Source organism: Heloderma suspectum, chromosome 10, assembly GCF_057233095.1.
Source record: "Heloderma suspectum isolate Gila_16-S chromosome 10, 16-S_ref, whole genome shotgun sequence".
Taxonomy (NCBI): Eukaryota; Metazoa; Chordata; class Lepidosauria; order Squamata; family Helodermatidae; genus Heloderma; species Heloderma suspectum.
Window position 1 is genome coordinate 10,189,398 of NC_139467.1, and position 20,666 is coordinate 10,210,063.

The window sequence follows — 20,666 nt, forward strand, 5'->3', positions numbered from 1 at the left end:
ATGCATATTCACCCACTGTTAGTATTGCAGGTTTGGAGTTAGGAGTCAGTCAGAAGCAGAGAGAGTATTTTAGAACAGAGGAAGACAGATTTTTAGAAATTGATATCAGGAAGTTCTTAACTAAGCACAAATTAGACAAAAGACAAAATAGAAACATCATTGAAAAGAATAAGAAATGAGGGTCAAAAAAACATCTCCAGTTCAGTTCCAACAGCAACAGCTGAATGTAGTCAATGTAGTTAGGGGGATGATGACATTAAGCCTAATGATATTGGATTGTATGTGAATTCATCAGTAAAATTAACAGGTGATCTGAACTACCCATGAATACTTGTATACATGCAGCAAATTATGATTTCAAGAAGGATGCAAAGGGGCCATGCTGCTCCCGTCATGTATGGTTAACCCAGTATTCATCATGGCTTGCTTATTTCACACACCTGAAAGGAGCATTTTCTAAATATTGCACTATTTTTCTACAGCCTGCTCATCATGGGGTATAGGGAGCCTTCATCATTGCACCTTGCGCAAAGTACAATGATTTTAATGAAATTGCAAGAAAACATATTCAAGTACTTGGCACAGGCATGCACAAGTAGATTCATCAAACATTTTGGCCATCAAAAACAAACCTGAGATGAACATAGTGTGTCAGATTGATAGTGCTGTGAAGCGTCTAGTAGAAGAAAATAGGAAAAAATTATATCCAATCTTGTCAACTACTATTTTCTGTGGGACACATGACATTGCTTTATGGGGTAAAAGAAGTACAGGTGGAAATATACAAAGCCTCTTTGAGTTTTGCCTTGAAGCAGAAGATGAAACACTGCAGAAACATCTGGAAAGTTCTCCAGTTACTGCTCGCTATACATCTGTCCATGTTGAAAATGAACTGATTAAACTGTGTGAAGATACCATAAAGGAAGACATTGTTTCTTCAGCCAACATTTCAACTGGATTTCCAATTATTGCTGATGAAAGTGCTGACATATCTGGAAAGGAGCAATTGTCACTTGGTGTACATTGCGCTGATACAACTGGTTCTGAAAACATTATCCAAGAGGAGTTCCTTGGTTTTGCAATGCTAAGTTAATTGGATGCTACCTCAGATGCCAATACAATTATTAGTGAGTGTACAAAATTTGGCTTAAATCTAGAAAAACTACACAGCCAAGGATATGATGGTTGCTCTACACTGGCAGGAAAGGAAGGTGGTGTGCAAGCTAAAATAAAGAGTAGATATCCCAAAGTTGTTTTGTCCACTGTTCTGCACATAAACTCAGTCTGGCTGTGAATTACTTGAATGCCCTGTCTAAGATATGAAATTCAATTGGTACAGTTAAAGCTATCATCAATTTTTTCCATGACAGTACAAAGACAAGGTATCTTGTTCCATTTGTGCCATTACTATGTGATACTCATTGGACTGCAAAATACAAAAGTATCAGAAATTTTTCCACCAACTTTGAAAAGATTTTTAAACAGTTACACTTGCTAGCCACTATAGCTTCAGGTAAAACACACCAGGATGCACATCAGTTGCAATCAGCTGCAACCTCAGGAACTTTTCTGTCTTATCATAATTTCTATCTATTCTGCAAGGCTAGAATCTGTGACACAAGCCATCCAGGCTATTGAGCTCAATATTAGGAAAGCATGCAATTGTCCAGGACCTTTTAAGTGTGTTCTGTGGACATAAAAAAAATGCAGGAAAGTTATCAAGGAAATCAATATGGATATTGACTTGACAGTTCCCAGACAGTGTGGACGGCAGAAATTCCACTCAGATTTTGGTGGCTCAACAACTGTGGAGGAATACTTTCGGAGATCAATCTATGTGCCATACTTGGATTCAATCATCTCATCACTGGAAAGTCATTTTGCTACAGAAAGCAAGCATATTTTCAGTCTCTTCTCACTTCACCCAGTACTAATGACACAAATTAGACTGAAGAGTTCAAAAACAGGATTGAAAAAATCTACAAAGTTTATGAAATTGAAAACTTGGAAGTTGAAGCATTCACCTGGTTTGAGATGTGGTCAAAGAAGGAGAAACAAGATCATAGGGGATTTGAAAATGGACTTCTGGATTTACTAAAGCACACTGATTTCTTTCCTTCCATTCAGCAAGTGATTATTATTGCTTTAACGTTGCCTGTAACAACCTGCACAGAGGAAAGGTCATTTAGCACAATGAGAAGGGTGAAAACCTGGTTAAACAATGACAGATGACCATTTATCTGGACTTTGTATGATGAGTGTTTATCATGCCAAAGTTAATGAGAAAAAGCATGAAATAATTCAAAGAGTGATTGACAAATTTGGACAAGACCACAGACCTTTATAGTTTCTATTTAATAACACCTAATTAGCTCATTTTTCTCAGCTTCTGCTCATAAATGTTGTGTTCCTACTATTGATACAATTCTTTGCAGTTTCCCAACCATTCATACTGAGATGCAATTGATGATGAATGTTAAATCTCTTTATAGAGCAAATTTCAGCTGTTGCTCTATAAGTGCATACCTTTCGGTTTATTGGCATGCTTTATGTAAAACTCCCCCTTAATGTTGGATGATACGAAGTTTTTTTAGAGCAATTTCAACATGTTGAATAACAAAGCATCATGAAAAAGGTCATCACTTTTTAAATGATTAAATGTTAATTGTATACATTTCCATATATTGTATATGTTATATTAGTAGCAATATACCCCCCCCCCCCGGTAAAAATTCCAGTAGACACCCATGGGCCAACCAATGACTCCTAAGGACATTTGGCTTCTGCTGCAAACCAGAAGAACAGGTTTCCCCTTGTACTGAATCCCAGCAGAGAAGATGGTACATTTATGCAAAAGCCAATGAACAACTTTCCAATGTGGGCTCACCACTCAAATTATGGCTGCCTTTACATTAAAGAAAAAATCCACAGTCCTACCTTTGTGCAGCCTTTCCGCAATTACAGTGGGCTCCTAGACAGGGACCACAATATTTCAAGATTCCATAGAACTCAATGAAATAGTGCCATCTAGTGGCTGTTTTAATAGCGCAACAATCCAATGTATTTTAATACTTCATTATTTCCTGATCTATTTAACATGGAATAACCAGGAAATACCTCTGGATGTGCCCTGGAGGTTCACGATGTCATGAAAAGGACCTGAAAACTTCCATGAGTGAGCAATCTCAATAGCAGGATAAAACCTTAGTGTGAAGAAGCCCTATGTCTGCACCCGTAGAGCAGGCCTCTTGCTTGAGGCGAAGGTCCTTCTTTTTGTTCCACCACTGAAGTTGCCATTCTGAATTCTTGTATCTTCATGACTCAAGCCCAGGGTGAAACACACACACCCTGAAATTCAGCAAAGCCAATGGAAAGACAGAGCATTAGCTTCATACCAAGGGATATCTCTGACAGATTTCTTAGGTGTATATTACAATACTCATACTTTAGGCCAAGTGTGTAGAACCTCAGAGCTGGGGGCCAAATCCAGCCTGCCTGTGGTCCTAATCCCCTTCCCCCCAACCATTGATCATTTGGTAATTTCCCTGCTTTTGTTACTGGCTTATTAACTGGCAGTAAGAACTTTAAACTACAACATGTAGGTGTTTTAGCCCTGCCCCCCCCTTACCTTTGGAGCCGCCCACCCCACCCCAAATTCTCTGAAATCAAATTCTGCCCTCAGGCTAAAAGAGATTCTGCACCTCTGCTTTGGGCAGAAAATGGGTTGGGATCTACTGAAAGATTTCTGGGTGATTCTGAGTAGATCTCTGTGGGGTTTTCACTGCCAAACAATAACAACAAATAAAAACCTAGGCTTTTTGCCCCATAAATTAGGTTGCTGAAAAGGAGCAGTTGGGGGGAAACCAGGAGTGGATTATTGTGTGAAAAGACTTCTGATCTTGCTTCTGGTATGGATCACAGATTTCTGGGCTGAGCGTGTGCTCAGAGGCATGCAGTTCCTTAATGTTCAGCATATGTCCACCTGCTCGAGCTATGATTTTGCCACTGGCTCCAACAGGGTTTTTAGTAAAGAAAATATGCAGTAGATCCTCAGGCCTGGAATCTGCCCACCCCTGCTTTAGGGAAAATGTAACTGTGTTTGTTAGGGATGTTGTCTTGATTTTGGCTTTTATAATGGAATTTGTTTGCTTAATTGTTTATTTTCAGGATTAATACCTCACCTTCCTAACAAATACTCAAGGCAACCTTCACTATTTTCTTCGTGTTCAAGTAATTTAGACACAGCAGTCATATCACCATTCTTAGCAGTTAAGCAGCCTTTCCCAACCTGGTGCACTCCAAATGAGTTGTGCTACAGATCCCATATGAACTTGAGCACACTCCGGGAGAGAGCACAGGACAGGAAGGCCTGGCGTGCTATGGTCCATGGGGTCACGAAGAGTTGGACACGACTGAACAACAACAACAACAACAGATCCCATTATCTATGGATTGTAGGAGTTGTAGTCCAACACATCTGGAGGACAGCAGGTTGAGGGACAGTATGTAAAAGTCTCTTTGTGGGGTGAAAAAGCCACATCCCAAAACATTCCTATGGGGTATTTATTGATTTCCTGTGTATGTCCTATACACAGGCTGATAATAGTTATTTTTATGTGGAATATGTATTTTGCTGGACGTGAAGTTCCCTCTCTTATTCTCCACACTGCAGCCTCCATCCTCAGTTCCTGCTTCCTGCTGACCAGAGCCCAGAGGAGGAGCCCAAAAGAAATCCCTGTCACATGGACACCACTGAATCTGACAGAAGGACAGGATGTGACCCTAATACCAGGAGGAAAGTTTAGAAAATTTCTAACCTGCAGCTGGTACCGAGGGAGGACAACTGATTCTGCAAAACAGATCATCAAATATTTCCTACCTTCAATTCTAAGACCGCAGAATGGACCCGCTCACACTGGGCGGGAGACAGCAGGCCTGGATTGCTCCCTTCACATCAGGAATTTGACATCAGCTGATTCTGGAAACTATACAGTAGAGAAAAAAATAGCTTTGGTTGCAAACATAGGATATGCAGACATACAGGTCTCAGGTATGCTTCACTTCTTCACCAGCCATTCTGTATTCTTTATGCAACCTGGCCCTCTGCTGAGCCTTAAACTAGGGAGTTCTGAGCATATCCCCTGAGAGACCAGCAACCCCCTGCAAAACACAAATTATCTCCCAAGAGAGAGCCCAGACAAAAGCTCCATCCCCAGAGAAAGAGGTGGTACGCCATGACATGATTTCTGCTCCATACATTAGTTATACCAGGGCCAGATCCAGGGGGGGCCTGACATCTGGTGCAGTGCCAGCTCCAGGTTTTGAGGGGCTTTGGCAAGGCCCCTTCCAGGGGCCCCTCCCTCAGTGAGCCTGCCTTCTCACCGCCATTGTCACCAGCTGCCATAGCTCTTCATCCTCTGTCTCATCATTGCTACCACTTGCTTGCTTGAGCAGGCAGGGAGCCAGGGAGCAAGGAAGCCGTGGCATCTCCTCCTCCTCCTCACTCCCACTGCTGTCTGGGCCAGGGTGAGAGGCAGCTGAACAAGCAGGTTCCAATGGGAAGAAGAGGAGCAACTCCAGGGAGCTCCTGTCCATGGACCCCTGCTGGGGTGTGGGCCCTCAACATGTGCCCGACCCACTCTATTTTGGTTCCCACCACCAAACGTGTTCCTGCCTGCCCACCCACACCCACCCCAAGCATTCTGACAGCTGCAGGGAGCCGCATTATCAACAGAGCAATGACCTTTGGTGGACAGGGGCAAGCTGCCCACCATTTTCAAATTCCACAATGCGGAGATGGAATATTACACCACTCTGTGGCAGTGCAGGAAATTTAAAATAGCAGGTTGCAACTTGCTGCCACCCACCCAAAGGTTAACCTGGGCCAGGGGAGAGAAGCAGGCAGATGGGCCCGAGAGGGCAGGCCTCAGCACCAGTGGGCTCACAGCAACTGCCGGAGGAAGATGAGTGCTGACAGCAGCCCTGAGTTACTACTTCACACACTTTACTGCCCTGTGATCCAGTCAAGATAGCTAACATTTTCCCTGCACTTTCTTGATAACTCAAGCCCCTGGTGCAACCCCACCAGAAATCTCTGTCAGCTGGGAGCCACTAAATCCAACAGGAGGAGAGAATGTGACCCTAACGCCAGGAGGAACCTTAGAAAATGTTTTTTGCTGCAGCTGGTACCGAGGGAGGTCAACTGATATGGCAAAGTGGATCTTTGTCTATTACCTATTTCCAAATACTCTAGGCACAACACTCCCCATACATGCACATCTGCATTGTGGTGGATGCAAAACAGGGGGCAGCCTACAGCATAGTGGATGACGTTGCGAGTGGCAGTGGCAGCACAAACAAACCAAAAACCTTTACGAGAAAAGAAAAAACGCTCGTGCTACAACCCCTGCTAATGGTGAGCCCTGTCTATAACAATCCCTTGAGAATTTCTCCTCCCCCTGGAGAGATTTGGTGAAATTGTCCCCCTCCCATTTCTCTGCCCACAAATAAGGTGGACAATTTTGAGAGGCTATTTGCACACACCTCTAATAATCAATCACTTAGGACTCAATCCTATGCAGGTTTCCACAGAAAAATGTCCTACAGCTCCCAGCATTCCCCAGCTAGCCATACTAGTCTACAATATATTCCTACGCTCTCCCTTGCCACTGTGTCATGTTCAATTTGCAGTTAATCAGTCAGTGTTTAAGGTGCTATCTAGTTCTTTGATGGTCCCAGGCACTCCATCCCCCAACATCTGGATTTGGTCAGGAAAGACCAAGGAAACGTGTGGGTGTGTGGAGGGTAAGTTTTAAGCAAGCACAATTTGGGAAATTGCACAGTTTTGTCCTGAAAGCAAGCAAAAGGTTAATTACCTTGCCTTCTATAAAATTTAAATTATAGTAATTATTTCTAATTATGCAGATATATTTGTAAATGCAAATTAGCATATGCAAATTTGTGCCTTTTTTTGTCCAATGGGCCTGAGCCCCAGATCTTTTAGGTACCTAGCACTGCCCCTGCTGACAATAGATTCTACACCGGAATCTCCACGGTACATGCGCCAAGGTCATGGGTCACAATAAGTCCTGGCAAAGGAGCATTACAGGCTCTTAAGATGGGATTCCTAACACAGGCTCACCAGCCCTTGCTCTAGCTCCTGGTAACAGTTCCAGGGCAGACAAGAGTCTCACGTTCATAATTCATGTTATATCCAGGTAAGTCAGTATCTTGGGCAATTGGAATGATGATAAGTCCAGGCAAGTGAGAGAGCATCAGGCTATAGAGAGGTTTCCGTGCAGGGCCTCTGTGATCCATGCTCCCAAACAGACTAAGTCCAGGTTTCAGGTTAACAGCAGAGAGGTGAAAGTCACAGGCAATATAGATGTTCCCTGTCAAGGCTTGTACTAAACTAGAACCCAGGTGGGCAGAAAACTCAGGTGCCAGGATGAGCCCAGGCATTAAAGAAGTTGCTTCCAGAATTCTCTTCCATGGCAGGTTTTTAACAATACAAGGTTTAAACAGACAAAGGTCCAGATTTGATGGAGAGTCCAGGTGAGGAGTGCCTCGGACAGCTCAGATGGTGGTAGGGCCAAGTAGGAAAGATTTTGAGCAGTAAAGATGAGCTGTTTTGAACAAAGGCCCCTTAACCTCGGCACCTTTGGAAGAGAGAGGCATTGGAGCCCTCCTTCAGACGATCTCACTGGCAGGAGATTCAGGCCTGTAAACGAGTCCTACACAGAACAGTTCTCCCTCTTGAGTTGATGTCTTAACCTGGGTGGCACTGGTCAAGCCCCCTCCCTCTGCTTGGTTCCCACAGATTTCTCAGGTTAGAAGAATCAGCGGTTTGACTTCAAGTCTTGTCTTGCAGCTGTGGCTGAAAGGGGCTTTCCCTCTCCTTTGCTTGGTAATCAGATGGGAGGCCAGGTCAAGCCTGGCTCTCATCTGTCTGACTTTCCACAGCCATAGGATCCCCAACCAGCCCCCCTTCCTCAGCTAGGCATCAGTAGCCAAGCTTCCCAGGGCTGAACTGGGTTTTAAACCTCTCTGGTCCACTTCTGAATCCAATGCTGACTCTAAAACTAGAGCGGTGCTTGGGCTAGGCCTGACATCCTTTGAAAGGCTATTTTCTTTCTGATGCTTCAGATCTCTCCAGGATGCCTCTAGGTATTTCCTTCATGACATCTGGCTAGAGAGTCAGAAGATGTTGAACTAGCAGTGTATAATGTTATCTCTTTATCCTTGAGAACTTGGTCCCAATGATTCAGTGTGAAGTTCAGAAGTCCGAGCTCTGTGGCTGTTTGTTTGTGACACACCCCTCGTCATATCTCTTGCTCTCTGTGTGCATCATGAGCTTAAGATGGGGGGAAAGATCTTTGTTAAGTCAGAGGGTGCACAGTCTGTTAGTGTGGGGCTTGCCTGTTCGTTTGCAACAGTTTTAAATGTTTGTGCACACAAACATCCTGCCACCAAGATTGGAAAGACAGGCAGTGACCCTAATGTAAGAACATAAGAAAAGCCACGCTGATTCAAACCAAGGGTCCATCTAGCCAGCATTCTGTTTAGATATAGACAACCAGCCCGCTGTGGGAACCCCCCAAGTAGGATATGAGGATTTATGGGATGACCCCAGATTCTAGAATTATGAGAGAGGAGAAAAATGTCTCCCTATCCACTTTCTCTATGCCATGCATAATTCTGTATACCTCTAACACAACACCCTTCACTTGCCCTTTTTCTAAGCTAAACCATCCCAGATGTTGTAACCTTTCCTCATAAGCAAATTGCTCCAGCTCCTTGCTCATTTTAGTTGCCCATTTCTGCATGCCAGGAAGAACCTTGAAAAACTTTGTTACCTGCAGCTGGTCCTAAAGGAGGACAACTCATATGGCGAAGCCAACCCTTTTCTATTTCCCACCTCCATTTCCTCAATGGCAGGTTAATGGACCTGCCCACGCTGGGTGGAAGAAAGCTGATCCGGGCTGCTCCCTTCACATCAGGGCTTTAACATTAATTTGACTCTGGAAACAGTACAGTGGCAAACAAAGGAACTGGAACATCTGGAATAGGAAATATAGAGTTCTCAGACAAGATTAACTTGATCACCATCCCAAACACAACTTTTTCCCCAAGAGAGTGTCTACTCAAAGCCTCATCCTCAAAGACACGGGTGGTGTTCCATGACATGATTTGTGTTCCATTCATTAGTTAGCCCAGGGCCTGTTGGCAGCATCAACATAGCTATGATCTCTGGTGGACAGGTGCAAGCTACTCACCATTTTCACTTTCAGCAAGGCCCTGACATAACATTACATCATTCAATGGCATTAAAGGAAATTTAAAATAGTGGGTTTCAGCCCACCACCACAAGGTAAAATTGGGCCAGGGGAGACAAGCAGGTGAATAGGCCCAGCTGACAAGCAGGTGCAGCAGGCCTCAGCACCTGTGGACCCTCCGCAAGTGCCCGAGGATTCTGGATGCTGACAGCAGCCCTGATTTACCACTTATCACACATTACTCTGTATTGCTCTGTAATACAGTCAGGATTGTTGAAGGATGAATAACATTTCCCCTGCGCTCATGTGTAAAATGGGGTTTCTACTCCATGTTGATGGTTGTAGCACAGAACCAGGAGCTGGTAGCACTTTTAGGCCAGTTCCTCTGGAGTACTTTCATGCTGTATGGTTCCCACACATTGAAATGTGTTCCAGTGTTCTTGGTTTGGGGGGCCGTTCTCTCAGAGATGGGCTTTTAGAGATCCAACAGTTTTCCCTTATCTTTGCCTTTCTGACTTAGTGGGCTCTTTTGTCTTATTACCCCAATGAAAGTTGCCCAGAGATTCAGGCCCAGATTGCGGGGTTCCAGAGGTCCCCCAATGACACTGTGAGGGATTGGGTAGCAAAGAGATCAAAGTGGGTGATGCTGCTTCTTAGGCCTGACTAGTCCATCCAGGGGCCAATCTTCATGGCAATGGAATGAGAAGTGCTTTCTGTTTTATCCAAAATCAGCTTTGGTCTATTAGGCACACATGAAGCAAGAAAAGCAGAGTATACACCACCTAAAAACCAGCTTTCACAAATCACACAAGAGCACTTGAAACTAGGGTTGCGCACTGCTTCGGTACAAAGCCTGAATAATGAGGTGAAGGCTGATTTGGAGGTGCCTCGTCGTGATATGAAGCAGATCAGCCCAGCACCGAGGCGCCCCAAAGTGAAGCGGCTCCTCCACCAAGTGCTTCGTCCGCCTCGTATGTTCGGAGCTCTTCTTATGCCTTCTGAGCAGCACAGACAGGCTGTCCCCAAAATGTATCAACTCTTCAAAGATCACACAGAAGGGGAGGAGGAGGGAGGGGGAAGGTGAGAGGACGTGGAGGTGCCAAATGTATTAATTTGAGAGAGATCTGGCCACTGGGAGAGGTGCGGGAAGGGGAGAGGAAGGGGGAGGAGGAGGGAGGTAGCTTTGCTGTGAGTCAGCCTCCATTTGCTCATTGTGAGAGAGGTGGTGTTACTGGAGAGGAGAGGACTTTCTGAACATTATTTGGCTAGAGCAGTGGGTCTCCAAAGTGGGGTGCATGCACCCTGTGGTGTGTGCAAGATGATCCATTGGGGTGCTTGAGCTGCCTGATAATTGAGCAGCCTCCCACTGCCCTGATGAACTGCCATGGTATGCAATGATGGTGGTGGTGGCGGCGGCGGCAGCAGCAGCAGGATGGGGCGGGAGCTGAGAGGGAAGCTCCATGGCATTTCTGTCTCCGCTCCAGTCCTCTCCTGCCTCTGCTGCGGCCACTGGGCGTAACTGCACTAGTGTGTGCCAGGCATGGCAGAGGAAGCCTTAACCCTTCCCAGTCTCCTTTGACAGAATGAAGCCAAGAAGAAAGTGTGTGCTATGGGGGTTGGGTAAAACAAGGATCCATAAAATCAAAAAGGGATCCTCATGAATTCATATGATTTTTAAAGGGGAAACCTACAAAACCACCCTCTAATCACAGAGCACATCTGCTTCCATGGACTGAACCAGAAAAATCACAGATCCGCCACTCGTGGGTGCAGCCAACGCACAAAAACATGGATCCTTGGCAGGGATCCTCTTGATTTCATGATTTTTGCAAAGCAAATCCCCCAAACCACCAACATATCACAGAGCACATCCGCCTCCATGGACTGAACCAGAAAAACCATGGATCTGCCACTACGGGGCACAGCCATGGTGCAAAAGTGGGGAAATGGCTCTCACCATGCCCCGGAACAAGTTGGCTGCTGGCGTGCATCCAGAGGGCTTAGGAGCTGGCGGCGGCAGCCTGCCATCATTGCGAACTGCCACCACTGGCCTGACTTAAGCCTTCCTTCACTGCAGTTCCAAAAACTGTGCTTCCTTATTCCAGCTCCTGCTCAGTCAGGAACAGAAATCACCTCTCTTTGGATTATTACCGTGTCCTTGGCTGTGATACTGGCACTGATTGGAACCCTGCTTTACTTCTTTCTCCGTGAGTAACGCATTTGAAGCTAGCAGCCCTGGACTCCTGGGTTCTGCTACCAACTATGGGGCAGGAATGGCAACTAATAACTAGAGCAGGAAGGGGATGGGGAGCAGGGCTCCCGGGTTCTTCCCCAATTGAGGAAGGGAAGGTGTCTGAAGGCTTCCATTAGCTGCTTCAAACTGGAAATCTGAGCTTGCCTGCCTTGTGCTATGAAGATAAAACCACACATTCAAAGCAAAAGTGTGGTGTGGGCTGAATGTTAAGATTTGACTCCCAGTCTCCTCCCTCACTCAGGTGCTCATCGTCGAAGGGATGGGGCTCCTACCCAGACCCTAACCACACCTTCATTCCAAAAGAATTTTCCCACTTCTGGACAGGTAAGGCCTTGGGTTAGAGATGTCAGCCAATTCCACTGCTTAGTATTTAAAATTAATTTTCACCATGCATACCAACCATGGTGCTTGAAAGAACATGAAATGGGTGTAAGGTCCTACAGAATTACAATCAACAGCAAAAGAAGAGGGTTAGGAATTGACAAATAAGCAAAGAGGATGGCAAAAAGGCCATGGCTCGGTGGTAGAGCACCTGCTTTGCATGCAGAAAGTCCCAGGTTCAATCCCCAGCATCTCCAGGGAGGGCTAGGAGGGAATCCTGCCTGAAACCCTGGAGAACCATGGCCAATCAGTATTGACAGTGCTGGGCTAGATGGACCGACACTCTGACTCTGTATAAGGCAGCTCCCTATGTGCCTACAAGAGATGTGAGGAGTGCATTTCAAACTTTTAAGCCAGTAGGTTGCATAATCTCTGGCCACATCTGGCCCACCAGCTCTTTTGCAAGCCCCCACCCAGGCCTGATTTCCCCCACCTCTGCCCTCTGATCAACAACTGGAGAACAGAGCTGCAGAAAGGCAGCCCTCTGCAGCAGCTGAGCTGGGAAGGCACATTGGCTCCCTGGCCAACTTAATTATTAAGTTACGTTGTTTGTAACGGCTATTAGTCACATAACATGAAATGTCTGAGTGAGCAGAAATGCCTAGAACTGAGCTGTGGCTTGTATATGCAGTGGGAAAATGTTCAAATTGGTAGGAATGATGTCTGGCCCTGCCCATTTTGCTTTGGCCTCTCCCACTCTGTCCTTGGCCCCTGTCCTGTATATTTGGCCCCACCCTCTGCTGGAATGTAGCCCCTGAGACCCTTCCCCAAAGACCCTTTGGCCCCTGGCTGACAAAGATTCACCACCCATGTGTTAAGAGGAAGGCTGATCAACATTTCAGCTGCTGCTACTGATTTCAACCAAGAACTGACTTCCAACATCTTTCTTTTTTTTAATTTCATCCAGGTCAAACCTGGGAACTCCTCTGATACTAACAACATATACCAGGTAAGTGGAGGCCCTTCATGCTTCCTCCTTCTCTCAGAAAGGGTATCAGATCTATCCCAGAGAAAGCCAGGAATGGGGTAAAAGCTGAAAATCATTGCTGTGAGTTCTCTAGGGAAGACAGAGCTCCTGAGTTTTTGAAAGCTGAGCTGGGAAGATTTCTGCAGGTGCAGATTTTCTCCCCATCCCTTCCACACCTGCTGGAATTCCCTCCTCCACTCCACCCTAAACAGCATAGTCAATGGGCAGTGATGATGGCAATTGCAGTCCAGCAACATCTGGTGGGCTACAGGTTGCCCACCATAGCATAAGCAGGATATTCAAGACGGAGCCATAATTCCCCATCTGGCGTCAACAATTCAGCTGCTGCTGGTGGTAGTGAATAGCCCAAAAATGACTTTCAGCAATTTTTTTTAAAAAAAAATTTGTTCTAAGTCAGCCCTGGCAACTGTTCTGATTCCAACAATATATACCAGGTAATTGGAGGCTGCTCATGCTTCATCCTTCTCCCAGAAATTATATCTTATCTGACCCAGAGAAAGCCAGAAACGGGAGTAAAGATGAAACTCATCACTGTATGTTCTCCAGGGAGGACAGGGCTCCAGTGACTTTTGAGTTCTCAGCTGGTGAGATTTCAGCAGGTAGATATTTTCTCCTAATCCCTGCAGGAAAGCTGCACCTCCTGGAATTCCCTCCACTACTCATCATTACAAAGGTACAAGACCTCTGTCATCTTTTATAACTGAGGTGCTTCCAGATGGAGGGTTTCTAGCGCTATCAGTCAAAAGGCATTGCAGAGCTATTCCATCTTTTTCTCCTATTGGATTTTTTCTGGTAAGAACAAAAGTCAGAAGAAGCAGTGGAAAAACATGGGAGGGATGGAAATGGAAGACAACTTGAATGGGGCAGGGCACTTGCATAATAAAAGCCTTGTCAGAAAACACCTCTGGTCACCTTGTATTCCAAGCTGTGATGTCAAGATTCCACTAAAAAATTACTCTCAACCAGTATAAATTATGCAAATTAAAACATTTGCATTCATTTGCTACTCTTCCAAAAATGTATCCTGCTTCCATGAGTAAGAGATATAGCACTACCCCTGTTCACATGGTGACCAGGAAAAAAAAACAAAAGCAGAAAGGGTTGGAAATTTGAGTTTCCACCCAATATAACTCCTCTTTTCTCTTCAGTCCCTGCAGCTAGGAAGCCAAGTTGTGTATGAGGAGCTGAGGAGGTAATGGATGAACTCAACCAACTACTGATTCCACTCCTGACTCCAGTCCAGGCCTTGAGTAGAGATGGGAGAATCTGTCAAGCAGGTTTTCACTGAGGAGCTCCCTTTTTTCAGTCCTACATTTCTTCTGTCTTGATTCCACAGTGGGTTACCGGGAGGGGGGGGTTGTTTAGGGTTTTTTACTACGTGAAAAGTTTACAGATTTTAATGAGCATTTAATACATATTTTAAGAGGCTTTTTTGCCTTTGGATAAAACTTTTTGTGCATGTTTTTCAAATACATACATTTTTCTGCACTTTTTTGAAACATAGGCATTTTTGTGTGCACTATTTCAAATGCACACATTTTGTGTACACTGTGTATGGATCTCAACAGCAGCAAATTGTGTTCCAGCTCATATGTAGGTTTTGGAAGTGTGGACTTGGTAAGTTCACATTGAAATTTGAACCAAACGAATTTCTCATCCATCCTGAGCTTTGAGGTAGAGATCGTAAAAGAGGTCCAAGGTTCAACCCCCCAGTTTGCCAGTGAAAAGAACCTCAAGTGGGTGGTTGATCTGAGTGTGGAAAGTGTTTTGCCTGAGTCCTCTGAGAGCTAGGAACTGATAGTTACCACTCTGGAATCTGTCTAGATGTGGAGCAGTATATCAATGTTGTAAATAAATATAAATAAATAAAATAGTTTGAACAGACAGCACTGGGCTAGATGGACTTATGGTTTGATTCAGTGTGAAGCACCTTCAAAAGTTCAAGAAACTCTCTCCCTGAAATGGCTACAAACAAATCCATTAAAATGTTACTTGTGCGACCAACAGCTGAGCCTGCAGAGACACAACGAAGTTCATAGCAACAAGGGAAGGAACACTGGAACTCTCACCAATTTCATTTTAAAACCCTGGTCTTCTGTGAGGTGCCCAACTCCTCTGGGTATGACCAATGGAGCTTCAAAATGAATTAACAGAAGACCAGATGATCCTTTGCTAAGGGGCTGTCTGAACTCTGAACTAATGCCTAAATCCTTTCTTGATCATATAACACGAAATATATTAACTTTTGAGAATATAAATGCCAAGGAAGAATTTCTTAAGTCTCTAATGCTTTTAAGCAACTGGTTGATGCAATTAAAAAGATATCAAGAATTTCACTAATTCAATGTCTCTCATTCTGTGGAGGAGCCCAGCTAATACTATACAGATCATGTCAAAAGAATGATTTGGGTGTAGAGCATCTCTTTGCATAGTTGGAGACCTGCAATTTTGGCAAAAGGGCAACAAAGAGGCACCACAATTGGGAAGCAAGCAGCAACCCACAAAAATTGCGAAGTTTTCTCAGAGAAATCAGGCGGAACCACCACCAGAGGGCCATATAGACCCATATGCTATTATGTTATGAGAATGGTAACAAGCTTCTTAAAAGAAACCCCTGTCCTACCTTAAAATATGCACACACTTTCTGTGGGGCTCTTATTATATGACTGGATTTATGTTGTTTTGCTATGTCTGCAATTCAAAATGGCCATTAACCGTCTTGACACCCAAGGAAAGGGTGAGATATAAATCTAAATAAAAATAATACTGCCAGGTCCATTGTTGCTTATTATTCACAAAGCAGCCAAAATTACTAGGCCTTGTGAAGAAGTCAAAAAGGGACAGGCCATGATTGCAGGCTCCCATTCACTTCCAGCTCTAGCTTTCTGAGAAAGAAGACCTGAAAACCAGTGGGGCAATTGGAATGGGGTTACCTTGAGTAGAGCATGGCTGGCTGGAAGGGGAGCACCCCCTCCAAAAACACAAGGTACATTGCAACGTCTTGTAGTGGCTCTCCCTGTTTCCCTCCAACAGTGAACTCTGGTGGTTGGGTGCCTATCAGTTTGGAAGTGAAATGGGACCACCCAAAATAAGGGAGAGGCTTCTGCGTATTTGAGGGACACCCTAGCTAGGTATGTAGAAGTACTTACATTTGTGAATTTAAGGAACACTGCTCACATGAACTTGTGAAGTTATATGACAGGAACCTGGGAACTTATAGGATGTTGATAGCAGTCAAGCCCTCAGAGGGAGGCAGGCTGGGTGAACTTACCAGTTAAATGTGTGGTTGGGAACAGCGGAGGCACGGACTGTTTGCATGTGTCAGTTAAAAGCAAAAACAAACAACAAAATGGAACTGAAGGGCAGAGGAAGAGAGGAAATTGTCCTTCTTGAGCCTGATAGTGTATACTAAGTATCCTGGGAGTGGGGAATTACGGTAGGGAAAATGGCTTTCCCTTCTCCAGAACTGTGTATCATACCCATGCGCACACACCTGCAATCTATGGGTATTTAAATATGCTCAGGTTTGTGGCTGGCAGTCTCCCAGCACGCCAGGGGCAAATCTGGGCACTGGACAAAGTATTAAATAGGGTCATTTTCAAAGGTGATAGTGGGGGGGGGGAGGCAACCACCCCCAGACAAATAGTTCCCCCACCTTTCTTGTTCTTACAGAAATCTAATGAGGGACAACACCCACTCCCCCAGAAATGCTCTTTTGTCCCTTCTGTGCCGTGTGTGTGTGTGTGTGTGTGTGTGAGAGAGAGAGAGAGAGAGAGAGAGAGAGAGAGATGGATGGACATATTCCTTGTGCTGTTTATTTGGGGTGCAACACCCACACCCCAGTTCCCTTATCATTGCTAAGTATTGCATGTTCTGGGATAAGGAAAGAGATCAGCCAGGCTCCAACGCTATCAATCTCACTAATATCTACAAGGCAGTGTTAACATTATTGGACGCCCTATAAGATGTTAATTACAGGCTTGTTTGGGGGTGCAACACCCTCTCTTCCAGAACGGGGTTCGCAATCTGGGCCAGAGAGAAGGCTAATTGGAGAGAGAGGGAGAGAGAGAGAGAGAGGTTAAACCGGAGTTCCCTATTAAGGTTGCACTGCAAGCTCTTGGGTAGAAGGAGATAGGAGGGGACCCTGGCAGAGGCAACCAACTCCAGCCTTGCGCCAAGCGATCGCCCGACTTGGCCCGCGTGTCCGTCCGTCCAGCGCCACGCAGCTCCGACGAGCGCGCACCTGCTCGCCGCTCCCTGCTGAAGTTCTGGGCCGCCATCCGCCCGTTGCCGGGCTCTCCCGCCTCCGTCTCTCCGTCGCGCCGCGCCGCGCAGCCCCCAGGGACGGAAATCCCCCGCTTGGGGCCGGCAGAGGGCGGCTTCTTCCGTCCTTCCTTCCCCATTCTCGGCCCTCGCCAGCGGCCGCGCCTTGGCGCCAATCTCCGTCGGGCTGCGTCCATTCTTTGGCGGGCAGCTTGAGGGCATGCCGGCCCCGACGGGGAGGGCGAGGGGAGCGCCGCTCCTGCCAAGTCTTCACCCCACGCCGGCCCACCGGAGACTGGAAGCAGAGGCCGAGGGGAGGGGAGCGACCCAGAGGCGCCCGGGCAGCGCCCTGGACTGAAGCCCGCCGTGGGGAGAGCGGAGGAGACGCGTCTGTGCCGGGCCCCGACGGGGAGGGGACGCTCCCGGCCGGCGGCGCTCGTCGGTGGTGGGGGGGATCGGGGGGGCGGGGGGGAGTGCCGGGGAGGGAAGTGCGAATCCCTGCATGCCAGAGATTGGCGAAGTGGGTGACGGGATCTCCCAGTCCCTGCCCCCCACTTACTACTCGGGAGTGTATTCCCCACACTTTATGGCCACTCTCTGGCCCTCCTGCTGCTTTGGCTTACAACTCCCACCATTTCTCTCCATTAGTTAAATGCTGGCCTCTTAAGAACAGAAGAAGAGCCCTGCTGGATCAGACCAAGGGTTCATCGAGTCCAGCATTCTGTTCACACAGTGGCCGACCAGCTGCCCACAGGAATCCCACAAGCAGCACAGGAGTGCAACAGTCATGCTAATCTGCCTGGACCCTGTCCGGGGGACTTCCGTTGCGGTGCAATCCGGCCCTCTTGGGGCTCAATGGATTTCCCCAGAGACCCCGGCCTGGCTTGTGGATTGTGTCTAAATTTTTCCCTTTAAAAATGGCAAGATACATACATTGTGTAAGCAATTTGCATATCTTGGGCAAATTATGGCCGTAATTGGCATATTTTATGCAAATTGTGGCTGTAAAGTGCTTAGTTATGCATATATTGCAGCCATGATTTATGCATATTTAAGCACTTTATAGAGCCTCGTGTGGCGCAGAGTGGTAGGTGGCAGTATTGCAACTGAAACTCTCCCCACGACCTGAGTTCGAGCCCAGCGGAAGCCGGGTCTCGGGTAGCCGGCTCAGGTCGACTCGGCCTTCCATCCTTCCGAGGTCGGTAAAACGAGTACCCAGCTTGCTGGGGAAAGGTAGTCACGACTGAGGAAGGCAATGGCAAACCACCCCGCTATAGTCTGCCATGAAAACGCCAACGCAAGCATCGTCCCTCTAGGGGTCAGTAATGACCCGATGCTTGCACAGGAGGAACCTTTCCTTTGGGGCTGCGGTGGCTTAGTGGTTAAGATGCTGAACTGCAGACTGGAAGGTCAGCAAGTCAGCAGTTCCAGACCCGAGTGCTGCGTGACGGCGTGAGCTCCCGTCTTCAGTCCCAGCTTCTGCCAACCTAGCAGTTCGAAAGCAAGAAATTGCAAGTAGATAAATAGGTACCGCCTCCTCCAGTCATCTGGCACTTCCCCTGTCCTCCATGATATCGCAAAGAGAATAGACAGCAGTTCTGAGAGTTCTTCTGCCAGTTCCTTTATTACTCTAGGATGCAGTTCATCTGGCCCTGGAGATTTGAACTCATTTAAAGTAATTAGGTGTTCCTTGACCATATGCCTATCGATCTCAAGAGTCTTCTCCAGCACCACAATTCGAAAGCATCCATTCTTTGGTGCTCAGCCCTCCTTATAGTCCAGCTCTCACAGCCATACGTTACTACTGGGAAAACCATAGCTTTGATTATACAACCTTTTGTCAGCAAGGTGATGTCTCTGCTTCTTACTATGCTGTCTAGGTTTGCCATAGCTTTCCTCCCAAGGAGCAAGTGTCTTTTAATTTCATGGCTACAGTCACCGTCTGCAGTGATCTTGGAGCCCAAGAAAATAAAATCTGTCATTGCTTCCATTTCTTCCCCCTCTATATGCCAGGAAGTGATGGGGCCAGATGCCATGATCTGAGTTTTTTTAATGTTGAGTTTCAAACCAGCTTTTGTACTCTCCACTTTCACCCTCAACAAGAGGCTCTTTAGATCCTCTTCGCTTTCTGCCATTAGGGTGGTATCGTCTGCATATCGGAGGTTGTTGATAATTCTCCCGGCAATCTTAATTCCGACCCCTGATTCATCCAACTCAGTGTTTCTCATGATGTACTCTGCATATAAGTTAAATAAGCAGGGCAACAATATACAGCCTTGTCATACTCCTTTCCCAGTTTTGAACCAATTGGTTGTTCCATGTCCGGTTCTGACTGTTGCTTCTTGACCTCATACAGGTTTCTCAGGAGACAGGTAAGGTGGTCTGGTACTCCCATCTCTTTCAGAATTTGCCACAGTTTGTTGTGATCCACACAATCAAAGGCTTTAGCGTAGTCAATGAAGCAGAAATAGACGTTTTTCTGGAATCCCCTTGCTTTCTCCATGATCCAGCGAATGTTGGCGATTTGATATCTAGTTCCTCTGCCTCTTCGAAACCCAGCTTGTACTTCTGGTAGTTCTCGGTTCGCATACTGCTGAAGCCTAGCTTGTATGATTTTGAGCATCACCTTGCTGGCATGTGAAATGAGTGCAACTTACGGTAGTTTGAACACTCTTTGGAATTTGAATGTAAACTGACTACCTTTTCCAGTCTTGTGGCCAGTGGCCACTGTTGAGTGTTCCAGATTTGTTGGCATATTGAATGCAGCACTTTAACAGCATCATCTTTTAGGATTTGAAATAGCTCAGCTGGAATACTGTCATCTCCGCTAGCTTTGTTGTTAGTAATGCTTCCTAAGGCCCACTTGACTTCACTCTCTAGGATGTCCGGCTCAAGTGCAGTGACCGCACTATCATGGCCATCAGGGACATTCAGATCTTTCCTGTATAGTTCTTCTGTGTATTCTTTCCACCTCTTCTTAATCTCATCTGCTTCTGTTAGGTCCCTGCCTTCTTTGTCCTTTATCATGCCCATCTTTGCACAAAACGTTCCCTTGAGATCTCCAATTTTCTTGAAAAGATCTCTAGTCTTTCCCATTCTATTGTTTTCCTCGATTTCTTTGCATTGTTCATTTAAGAAGGCCTTCTTGTCTCCCTTTGCTATTCTCTGGAAATCTGCATTCAGTTGGATATATCTTCCCCTTTCTCCCTTGCTTTTCGCTTCCCTTCTTTCCCCAGCTACTTGGAAAGCCTCATCAGACAGCCACTTTGCTTTCTTGCATTTCTTTTTCTTTGGGATGGATTGAGTTGCTGCCTCCTGAACAGACCTCCGTCCATAGTTCCTCAGGCACTCAGTCTATCAGGTCTAATCCCTTAAATATATTCACTGTATATTCATATGGGATATGATTTAGGTCATACCTGAATGGTTTAGCGGTTTTCCCTACGTTCTTCAATTTAAGCCAAAATTTTGCAATAAGAAGCTCATGATCTGAGCCACAGTCAGC

At 46.0% G+C, this 20,666-nt stretch overlaps 1 protein-coding gene and 1 pseudogene across 2 annotated transcripts in view; both read left to right on the forward strand.

The window, feature by feature from the left end:
* The window catches only part of LOC146337652 (zinc finger MYM-type protein 1-like), a 7,109-nt pseudogene extending 4,741 nt beyond the window's left edge, over nucleotides 1–2,368 (forward strand).
* Nucleotides 1–15,674, forward strand: part of LOC146337651 (uncharacterized) — a 22,655-nt gene extending 6,981 nt beyond the window's left edge. The window contains exons 2-6 of one of the 2 annotated variants that reach the window (XM_084815043.1): nucleotides 4,673–5,050; nucleotides 11,381–11,482; nucleotides 11,771–11,853; nucleotides 12,818–12,859; nucleotides 14,047–15,674. In XM_084815043.1, the coding sequence (XP_084671169.1) occupies nucleotides 4,673–5,050; nucleotides 11,381–11,482; nucleotides 11,771–11,853; nucleotides 12,818–12,859; nucleotides 14,047–14,094 (653 nt within the window). In that variant the 3' untranslated portion in view covers nucleotides 14,095–15,674. The remainder of the gene's footprint in view (nucleotides 1–4,672; nucleotides 5,051–11,380; nucleotides 11,483–11,770; nucleotides 11,854–12,817; nucleotides 12,860–14,046) is intronic. The other variant, XM_084815044.1, reaches the window with a different exon arrangement.
* The last annotated feature ends 4,992 nt before the right edge of the window (nucleotides 15,675–20,666 follow it).